At 34.8% G+C, this 11,321-nt stretch overlaps 1 protein-coding gene across 3 annotated transcripts in view; it reads right to left on the reverse strand.

Moving 5' to 3' along the window:
- Positions 1 to 380: 380 nt before the first annotated feature.
- Positions 381 to 11,321, reverse strand: part of LOC107668032 (adenosylhomocysteinase 2-like) — a 31,116-nt gene continuing 20,175 nt past the window's right edge. For all 3 annotated transcript variants that reach the window (XM_016459759.1, XM_016459760.1, XM_016459761.1), the window contains exons 4-17: positions 10,282 to 10,382; positions 7,225 to 7,327; positions 7,028 to 7,122; positions 6,525 to 6,631; positions 6,064 to 6,180; positions 5,845 to 5,908; positions 5,600 to 5,688; positions 4,830 to 4,900; positions 4,364 to 4,458; positions 3,918 to 4,016; positions 2,698 to 2,766; positions 2,443 to 2,521; positions 2,238 to 2,358; positions 381 to 1,425 (exon numbers count right to left, since the gene is read on the reverse strand). In XM_016459759.1, the coding sequence (XP_016315245.1) occupies positions 1,419 to 1,425; positions 2,238 to 2,358; positions 2,443 to 2,521; positions 2,698 to 2,766; positions 3,918 to 4,016; positions 4,364 to 4,458; positions 4,830 to 4,900; positions 5,600 to 5,688; positions 5,845 to 5,908; positions 6,064 to 6,180; positions 6,525 to 6,631; positions 7,028 to 7,122; positions 7,225 to 7,327; positions 10,282 to 10,382 (1,217 nt within the window). In that variant the 3' untranslated portion in view covers positions 381 to 1,418. The remainder of the gene's footprint in view (positions 1,426 to 2,237; positions 2,359 to 2,442; positions 2,522 to 2,697; positions 2,767 to 3,917; positions 4,017 to 4,363; positions 4,459 to 4,829; positions 4,901 to 5,599; positions 5,689 to 5,844; positions 5,909 to 6,063; positions 6,181 to 6,524; positions 6,632 to 7,027; positions 7,123 to 7,224; positions 7,328 to 10,281; positions 10,383 to 11,321) is intronic.

Raw genomic sequence — 11,321 nt, forward strand, 5'->3', positions numbered from 1 at the left:
GTTACTGTTAAAGCCTTGTTTGTCGTTTGATTTCTGTTACATTTCTCAGCGGTGGCCATGATGGACCAATCATAGTCGTTTTGGATTAATATTTATATATTTAAATGATTGTACTTTTTAGCCTACAGTTCAAAATAGGCCAATTAAATGGGCTCAAGAACGAATTGTCTTTTTTGGGCCACCAGATGCTCACTTTTTGTCTTATATAAAACATTAATTTCTTATATTTTCCCGCCCAGATTCCTTTTACACTTGGCTAATCTCTTATCGTAAAAAGCAATATTGGTGTTAACATAAAATATAATAAGCTTCCTACACAATGATAGTTAAACGTTTGTGATATTAATAGCATAAATATGAGTCAAAATGCATACTGTGACAGCAAGATCTTTAATGCAGGGATTCGATGACATCGCACATCTGACAAATGATGCATGCAAAGGTAAATCACAAAGTGCAGATGAGGCAAATATTCAAATGACAACATTCACAGTGATATTTGCTTAAGACATTTGCAGTCCCTTAGAGATGGTCATCAAGATATGTGTGCTTTTTGTGAGTCTAGCTGGCTATGTGTGGGTATGTTGGGGGTCAATAATATTTTGCAAAAGTCTCACAGAATATCCCAAAATCGAATTTCAACTGTGGTTACATTTATTTTCATCTAAGATTTGCCTAAATAACATATAATGGTCGATGTTATTTTAAAAGTTGAATTTGTAAAAGGCCACAGAGATGATGGACGTGTGTGAGAATGTGAAAGGGAAAAGAATCCCTATTGGCGACACAATTCATAAAATCCCCCAAGCGGGGTATATTTAGCAGCATGTGCTGCCGGGTCACGGAAGTTTCTGCACACATTGGTGTGTATCATATTGCCAGAACACTAGCTTTTAGCAGTAATATAAAAGCTTTAAAAAAAAAAAAGCTTTTATATTTTCTTATGCAAGAGCGATAAATCAGGAATTATGCTGAAGCTAACATTTTTATATTAAAAAGCCACAAAGACAATTTTTTTGGTCATGAATGATTGAGTGTAGCATAACTTGGGTGACTAGAATATCCATGTAAAAACAAAACATAGTAATAATTATCAATTATCTTATTTGATCAGTAACTATAACCAATACCTGGCACATTTTTAGAGCCGTAGACAGTGGTCCTTTTCATATTTTTGGTTAAAAGATGATTTACAACAAATGCTATAATACATGAATTCTAACAATGCACATAAGCCTAAAAGTGACATGAACGTATATTTTGTCACTGGACATTAGTAACACTATTAAATAAGAATAACATTCAGTAAAATCAAGTTTCGTTTTAAGAAATGTATATTAATAGAAAATAAATCTCTTGCTTCACTGGTTAATGCAGGTCTCTCCATCTTTGATGAAGGCTGAATCCATCCAGTCACACTAATACCTGTAAGTAGAACAACAGAAAATTTTTATTTTTGTCATGACTGTTCAGTCTGGTATGAAGAATGTTCATAATATGAAATTGTTTGTTTTTCATTGATTGTTATAAGTTACACTACCATTCATAAATTTGGTGTCATTAAGATTTTTTTTATTCGGTACGGATCCATTAAATTGATCAAAATGACAGTTAAAGACATAATAATGTTACCAAAGATTTAAATTTTGAACTTTCTATTAATCAAAGAATCCTGAAAAATGTATCACAGTTGCCACAGAAATTAAATGGCACAACTGTTTTCAACATTGATAATAATAAATATTTATTGAACACCACACCAGCATATTAGAATGATTTCTGAAGGAACATGTGACACTAAAGACTGGAGTAATGGCTTCTGAAAATTTCAGCTTTGTCTCACAGGAATAAATTACATTTTAAAATATATTAAAACAAAAAACTGTTTATTTAAACTGTAGCCTAATACTATTTCACAATATTACAGCTTTTACTGTATTTTTAATAGACTTATAATAGACTTTTCTTAAAATCTTACTTTGCCCAAACTTTTGTTTATTATCATTATTGAATTTTATTTTTTAAATATGTTGAAAACAATTAGCAATTTCACTGGTTTTGTGAGTCTTTCACTGACAACCAGCAGAGGGTAGTAAGTGACCAAACATTTTGATGAGAAGTTGTCCTAAAATAGGAACACTAGACTTTCATCACACTACATAACAGTTCAAATGTGTACATTGTACATAAACTATGATTCATAATCAATATGGGGTGTTTTAAAGCCCTTCTCATACCTGTAGTAATTTGGTTTAAAGGGTCCGTTCTTATTCAGGCCCATATATTTGGCCTGTTCATCTGACAGCTCTGTAAGATGAGCATCGAAATTGGGTAGGTGCAAGCTGGCCACATATTCATCTGAAACACACACATGCACATGATTTATCACAGTTAATGCACATAACTGCTTTATTTGAGTTGCAGTAGTGATTGGTTCTTTACCCATCTTCTTGGGAAGCAGGTAGACATCCTGTTTGTAGCGACCTTCTGGTGCATTATACAGCTCTATCAGGGCCAAAGCCTAACATTAAAATAAAGAGCACAACAGCCTGCGATTAGAGATGTTAAATCAGGCATAATAATCATACAGCTGTGCAGCAGCACTCAGAACCACTAACATAACTGGATAAAATGTCATCTGTACAGAGGGTACAGTCGCACTTCAGCTAAAACCCAACTCGTGACAGGTTAAATTACCTGGGTTGTGGCTGTGATTGATAGCACAAATGAGGGGACTGTTGAGCAGCTCAGGTTCAAGAGCCGGCCCTGAAAACAGCACACAAATGACTGAGATTTACTGTGATCCACCAGGAGAGCACACAAAGGACAAACATCTGTTAGGGAAAACTAAGGCTTTTCATGAAACTTTTTTCACAAAAAAAGTATGGGTTTGATTGACAGAAGAAAATGTTTTAGATATTAAATAATCACATGGCAATGCCTTTTTTGCATTAAGAATTAAATTCTTATTTTTATTTGATTATTTTCACTTTTTATTTGGAACTTTGATGCAAACCAAAACATATGACTATACATAGCATCAAGTGCATAAGCTGCGTTAAAAAATGAAAACTAATAGACTAATATTATATTTTATAAAAATATATACTCTTGTTCAAAAGTTTAGGGACAGTAGGATTTTTTTTATGTTTTTCAAAAAGGACGTCTCTAGTGCTCAGCAAAACTGCATTTATTTGATCAAAATTACTGTAAAAACTGTAATATTGTGAAATATTATCTTTTTTTTATGTGAATGTAATTTGAAATACCTGTGATGGCAAAGCAGAATTTTCATCAGCCATTACTCCAGGATTCATTGTCATGATCCTTCAAAAATTATTTTTATCATTCAATGCTGATTCGGCGCTCAAAAAACACTTCTTATTAACACTGTTGAAAACAGTAGTGCTGCTTAATATTTTTGTAAAAAAAATATTGTAACATTAGAAACTTCTTTAGAGTCACTTTTGATCAATGTAATGCATCATTGCTGAATACAAATACCGATTTCTTTAAAAAAAATCCTACTGACACCAAACTTGTGAATGTTATTATATAAAATTTAACTACATATTATTTGACTGTGTATTTTTAAGATACATGATAAAAACAAAAAATGATATATATATTATGCACACATTTATGATCACACATGTATATTAATGCATCAGTTTGTGGCATTGCTTCTATAACAGTGAAACAACTAAATTCTGCATTGTATTGTGCCTAACAACTCACTCGTCTTGACTTGTTCAGGACACATCCTGCACTTTTTTGATTCTTTGTGTCTGAATAACATTCTTAAACTCCGACTACCATACAAATGTGACAAATATGTCTACTGTTGCATAAAAAGTAGAGTCCATCCGTCATATCACTGGCACTCATTCATGAAATAAACGAGAAGAAGGAAAGACCTCTGCCAGTAAAATCACTCGTTTCCCGTCAGGCCAGATGACGTGGTCGACCTGTGAGCGCACCCTTTCCCAGGTGAGCTCTGGAGTCCTCAGACTCGCCTGGAACAGAGAAACAAACGATACACATGAGCGCACACAAACTAACACTTGCTTTCACTTCTGTCCAGTATAGACTGATAAACCTGCAAAGCTAAAACACACACACAAATGCATTCACTATGAACACCATCAGAGCACTTCACTTTGTTGTCGGAAACATGCCGCTAAGAGGCTTTCAGGTTGATCAAGTGTCCCTGCTGTTAATGGAACATCTACAGCTGTTGACGTAAAAAATTCTTTCCCTGGACTACATTCACCAATAAAGTACACTACAGCGGAAGCAAATGGAGCCTCCTTATAAATAACACAAAAATATTTTCAACAATTAAAGATTGAGACCCACTCACCACATCAATCTCAGTGTTGGAATGGCCCATGTTACAGACAATACAGCCATTCTTCATTCGATCCAAGAGCTCCCTGGTCACAACATTTTTGTTCCCTATAGAAACAGACATTTCTTTAGGAATCTTCAAGGAAACCCCAATACACATTCTTTGTGCATACTAATAAAAATTACACTTAAATAAAACGTACATTTATTACAAAGCTGTGCCTTTGTCTAGCAGAGACCATGCATAACTGATCTAAACCTCAATATCTCTTTACTGTGATTTTAAACAAATACTTTATCTGTTGCTGAGCAATTATTATTTTTCCCAGACTACAGACTACTACAGCTGTCAAAGGGTGAACCGTTTCACAGCAACTCAATGTAAGGGCATCTGGGAGGATGTGTTGTGCTGATAAGAGCATTGAACAGAGGAAATGGATTTGTGGAAGTGGAAGCGAGCCAACTGTATCCAGACGTACCCGTGCAGGTGATAACCATGTCCATTTGGCGAACCACCTCATTTAGCTTCACCACTTTGAAGCCGTCCATACTATGAGGGAGATAAAAACAAATAAATAAGCACTTCAGCTTGTTCACAGACTTCCCACGGCCATGTGTTTGGCTAATATGAGGAGCTTATATTATTTGTGGAAGTCTCTGAGAGACTAGTTTACACAAATTGTTTGCTTCAAAACTGCTCTGTTAGTACCAAGGAAACTTTACAACTTTATATTTATTTTTAATAAATATAATGGCAATAAATATAAAAAGTTGGTGATATTTAATAAATTTTTTCATTGTGCATTAAAGTTTGTTTGTTTGTTTTTTTAGTTATATTTTTGTTATTTACTCTATATGAAATCTATTAGAAAAGATTACAAAACGAACTTGTAATATAAAATATACACATTTAAAAGGTGCAGTCTCTCTTCAAGGAAAATAGGCCACAATATTGATGACTCATCTTCCACTACAAAGATATTTATCCAATCAGGTGGTCTCAAATGAGAACAGCTCACCCCCTTGCAATTAAATGAAATAAAAATACATTTTATAAAGCTAATAAAAAAAAAGACAAAATCACAACAAAATTGCTAAAATCTAAACTAAAAAGTTTATATATAAAATTTAAAATTAAAGCCAATTCAAAATATTAATAAATACTCTGATATTATATAAATAATACTAATATACTGCACATGGTGTTTGATTGAAATTTAGCTCATTTTTGTGGGTGTGTTTATCTTACCAAGCTTGAAGAGCACAAATAGGGTCAATCTCTGTCACACACACAATGGCTCCAAGCGCTTTCAGAGCTGAACAACAACCTTTTCCCACCTACATCGAAATCAATACAAGAATGAAAATAAAACACAGAAATGTTCTTAAAATATCTGTGCTTGTAGTAAATAAGGTCTGGCAATTTAGAGAGTATTTTTTGCATTATGCAGATTATCTTTGGGGCATTTTGCAAAAGCGCAGATGTTGACTGACCTCTCCATAACCACAAACCACCACCTGCTTCCCACCAAACATCACATCTGTCGTTCTCTTCAGACTAAGAGAGAGGAAGTCAACCGTGATTATACTCCTCCTTAGATAAGCTTTATTCATGCTTGGTAAGAGGTCAGAGGAAGATATACTAATATATATATATATATATATATATATATATATATTTAAAAAAGCATATCAGCATTGCAGGTGTCTTACCCATCCAAGATGGACTCCCTGCAGCAGTACAGATTATCAAACTTCTGCTTGGTGACAGAATCATTGACATTCATAGCGGGGACACAAAGCTTGCCAGCTTTGGAGAGTTGGTACAGCCTAACAGAATGAATAAAAACAGACACATTTGGTTCAAACATAAATAAATATGTTGATCAATAGGGTTGTCAATTAATTAAAATATACAGTTGTGATTAATCTAATTATTTTAATCATATACAGATTAATAATAGAATATACATAACATAAATAACAAAGATTTGTGTCATTGTGTTAGGTTATTGGTGTGGATAACAAAATATATAAATAAAATGTATGCACTTGGCAGATGTTTTTTCCAAAGCAATTTGCAAACACTGCATTCAAGATACACATTAAAAAACAAAACTAAACTAAACTCAATTCAATTCAATTCAATTCAAAGTCCTACAGTTCTCCCTTACCTGTGTACACCTGTAACGCTCTCCTCCACGATCCCACGTACTTTCTTAAAGACACTTGGATACTTCTTATACACCCAGTGGGTCAGATCGCCCCCATCATCTAGGATCTGTGAGAAAATGTATGTTACTAGTCTGCAAACATACAAAGATCTTGATAATTGTTTTGAAGATTAAATAAATACTGATTTGGCAGCGGCAAATGAAGTTTAACAGAAGCAGTGTGCTAAATATTGTAAATAGTGGTAGATATGTTTTCACAAAGTGTAAACAGCAACAGTTCAGCATCTTGCTTACACTAAGTACAAAACAGCAATAGAATTATGCTATTCACAAAGTGTAAACAGACGTAATATACAGTTTGTGCAATGGGTAAATGTTGGTTACAGTTAGTGAAATTAATCTTTGCCAACAAGGTTGATTAATTGCACTCAGTGTAAACAGACACTGCCCACTGATTCATCTCTTTTAATATCACTGGATATTAAGTGCAGAACATTATATACCATGTTTGCCTGCCAGCCTTCCATGTTGACACAGCGATCAATGCACCACCAGAAGTCATCTTCTGATTCACCTTTCCAGGCAAAAACCGAAACACCTTTAAAGGGCACAAAATAAATGAAAAGTGAGTCCAGAATATCAGGCCAGGTTGGAATTGGTACAATTCAGACAACAGTAAGTTGTTTAGAGGGCTGTTTACCGCTCTCTGCCAAAGCTGCGGCCACTTCATTCTGAGTGGAGTAAATGTTACAGGCAGTCCAGCGACACTGAGCACCCAGTGCCACAAGTGTCTCGATCAGGACCTGAAAGAAACCAGCACAGCATATCAAAAAGTTGGGAAGGCAAACTAAGAGTAACAAAGTGTGTATTTACATTTATTCATACTAAGATATGATCACTAGTAAGCAAATACACATTTTAAGCACTTTGATGAAAATAAAAAATCTGTTGTACTAAAAGTAACTAAGGTATTTGATGTTCAATTTATTTAATTAGCTGGGTCTTTTGGCGACAAAGCTGGTACAGGGTATTTTAGTATTATTCATATAATTTATAGCATTTATTAATATTCTGAACTCTCTTTTATTTTAATATTTACAGTTTTCATTTAAATTTTTATGTTTAGTGTTTGTTTTAGTAATTTTGTTATGCTCTTTTGTATTTAAAAAAAATATATATTCTATTCTATTTAACATTATTTTATTTCAGTTTTAGTTGTAGTAACTTTAGTGCTTTAACATCTTCCTTTAAGTTTTTTTAAGTTTAAGTTTTAATCTAATATTTATCTATATTTTTTTATTTCAGCTTTTTTAAATTAATAAAACTATTTAGAATAGTTTTAGTTAAAGGGATAGTTCACCCAAAAATGAAAATTTGATGTTTATCTGCTTACCCCCAGGGCATCCAAGATGTAGGTGACTTTGTTTCTTCAGTAGAACACATTTGATGATTTTTAACTCCAACCGTTGCAGTCTATCAGTCGTATAATGCATGGCAATGGTAACAAAATCTATGAGAGTAAAAAAAACATGCACAGACAAATCCAAATTAAACCCTGCGGCTCGTGACGACACATTGATGTCCTAAGACACGAAACGATCGGTTTGTGCGAGAAACCGAACAGTATTTATATCGTTTTTTACCTCTAATACACCACTATGTCCAACTGTCTTTGGGCGCGCGCACGGCATCCGGTGCGTGAGGTGTGTACACGCTCTGGCGTAGTTTACGCAAGCGCCGGAAGTGATCTCTCGCGCGTATATGTCATTGTAGGTACGACGGCTAATCAAAATGGTACTTACTTGCCGATCGTTTCGTGTCTTAGGACATCAATGTGTCGTCACGAGCCGCAGGGTTTAATCTGGATTTGTCTGTGCATGTTTTTTTTACTCTCTTAGAGTTTGTTACCATTGCCATGCATTATACGACTGATAAGACTGCAACGGCTGGAGTTAAAAATCTCCGTTTGTGTACACCTACAAAGTCACCTACATCTCGGATGCCCTGGGGGGAAGCAGATAAACATCAAATTTTCATTCTTGGGTGAACTATCCCTTTAACAGTGACAACACTGAACTCCTAACAATACATACCTATAGGGAGTAGGGTATCCAATTAATAGACAATATAGAACACAATTTATTAAAAGCAGTTAAGATGTACACTAAATCTAAATAAACACTGATTTTAAATAATATTCACTCAAAATTCACTTATTCAAAATATTACCCTGGGCTGCGTTTCCCAAAAGCATCGTAAGCCTAAGTTGATTGTAGCTCCGTTGGTTTCAATGCAGCCCAAGTAACAAAGTGTGTATTTACATTTATTCATACTAAGATATGATCACTAGTAAGCAAATACACATTTTAAGCACTTTGATGAAAATAAAAAATCTGTTGTACTAAAAGTAACTAAGGTATTTGATGTTCAATTTATTTAATTAGCTGGGTCTTTTGGCGACAAAGCTGGTACAGGGTATTTTAGTATTATTCATATAATTTATAGCATTTATTAATATTCTGAACTCTCTTTTATTTTAATATTTACAGTTTTCATTTAAATTTTTATGTTTAGTGTTTGTTTTAGTAATTTTGTTATGCTCTTTTGTATTTAAAAAAAATATATATTCTATTCTATTTAACATTATTTTATTTCAGTTTTAGTTGTAGTAACTTTAGTGCTTTAACATCTTCCTTTAAGTTTTTTTAAGTTTAAGTTTTAATCTAATATTTATCTATATTTTTTTATTTCAGCTTTTTTAAATTAATAAAACTATTTAGAATAGTTTTAGTTAAAGGGATAGTTCACCCAAAAATGAAAATTTGATGTTTATCTGCTTACCCCCAGGGCATCCAAGATGTAGGTGACTTTGTTTCTTCAGTAGAACACATTTGATGATTTTTAACTCCAACCGTTGCAGTCTATCAGTCGTATAATGCATGGCAATGGTAACAAAATCTATGAGAGTAAAAAAAACATGCACAGATAAAAATCATCATATGTGTTCTACTGAAGAAACAAAGTCACCTACATCTTGGATGCCCTGGGGGTAAGCAGATAAACATCAAATTTTCATTCTTGGGTGAACTATCCCTTTAACAGTGACAACACTGAACTCCTAACAATACATACCTATAGGGAGTAGGGTATCCAATTAATAGACAATATAGAACACAATTTATTAAAAGCAGTTAAGATGTACACTAAATCTAAATAAACACTGATTTTAAATAATATTCACTCAAAATTCACTTATTCAAAATATTACCCTGGGCTGCGTTTCCCAAAAGCATCGTAAGCCTAAGTTGATTGTAGCTCCATTGGTTTCAATGGGTCTTCTATGTGCTTAAGCTTATGATGCTTTTGGGAAACGCAGCCCTGGTCAATATACTGGTCTGGTCAGCTGGTAATTTCAGTATTTTTTTTTAAGTTATATTAATGGGCGTTTTCTGCCTTTATTGGGACATGACAGTAGAGAGCTGACAGGAAAGCATTGGGTGGAGAGAAAGGGGGTGGGATCGGCAAAGGACCTCGAGATGGGAATCGAACTCGGGTCGTGGTTAGTGCAGTTCCGCTTTATGTCAGCGCACTAACTACAAGGCTATGGGCGCCGACGGTAATTTCAGTATTTAAGTAAGCTAACTTTATTGTTCATCCAAACAAACCATAGAAATGTGTAAATATTTTGTGTTAGAGTTAAAGACTAGTTGTAGAAGAAGTGTGTGTTTGAATTAGTGAAGCCCTGAGGAGAACCTACTGCTGTCTGTGCAGTGATGTGAGTGCATCCAACCACTTTAGCCCCAGCAAGGGGTTTCTCCCCCTGAGCTCGCTTCCGCAGGGAAATAAGCGCAGACATATCTGTGGATGTGATAGAGACAACCGTTTGGAGATGACACAACTTCTTTTATTATGGAAGGCAGAGTCTAGAGTCTGAAACAGAGATCAAACCAAGTCCTGGAAAACAGACAAAAATCTTGTCGCATGAAAAATGGGGAAACATTTAAAGGAATAGTTCAGCCACAAATTAAACTTCTGTTAGCATTTGCTAACACTTATGTTGTTTGAAATCTGTATGATTCCGAAGACTCAATGCAAATACAGTTCTGTCATGATGACAACTCTCGGACAGTTTAGCGTAGTAATACGCTAAATGGTCTTGGAGGAATAGATCTGCTACACTGCTGCGGCAGAGCAAGTACCGAGACTTGCTACTGCCAATACATCCACAACATGCTGCTGTGAGCATGTAGGAAATACTGCTGCTGCACACATAACATATATGAAATTACCCCATAGCCGATCTATACAGGTGGAGCTGGGGAAGGTGGAGGGTTTCTGAAGCATGCTGCAACTGCTATAGCAAGCACTAGCCAAGTATTTGAATGTTCAGCAGCAAACCCATTGGCTGCTGATGTGAAAAGAAACCAATCAGCTGCGCTATGTAAATAATGATGTGATTATATCAGACTGAGTTAGAACCTATCGCCTGCACCATTTGAAGTTTCAAGGCAGAACTTTGTATTTAATGTAGACTGAAGTTTTCAAGCTTCCAAAAAGGACACAAAAGCATCACTAAAATGGTCTATATGAATCACGCACAATATTCCAAGAAGCTTTGTTCTTATTCACTGATTATTTCTGGATCATTGAGTCAGGGGGTCTGAATACTTTCCGTACCCACTGTATATTAAGTATATCCCCTGGGGAGGGGGATATATATACGAGGGGGAAGTTGTGGCCTAATGGTTAGAGAGTCGGACTCGTAACCCAAAGGTTGCGGGTTCGAGTCTCATACCG

The sequence above is a fragment of the Sinocyclocheilus anshuiensis genome, unplaced genomic scaffold (genome assembly GCF_001515605.1).
Source record: "Sinocyclocheilus anshuiensis isolate Anshui unplaced genomic scaffold, SAMN03320099.WGS_v1.1 scaffold1024, whole genome shotgun sequence".
In the NCBI taxonomy this organism is placed as follows: Eukaryota; Metazoa; Chordata; class Actinopteri; order Cypriniformes; family Cyprinidae; genus Sinocyclocheilus; species Sinocyclocheilus anshuiensis.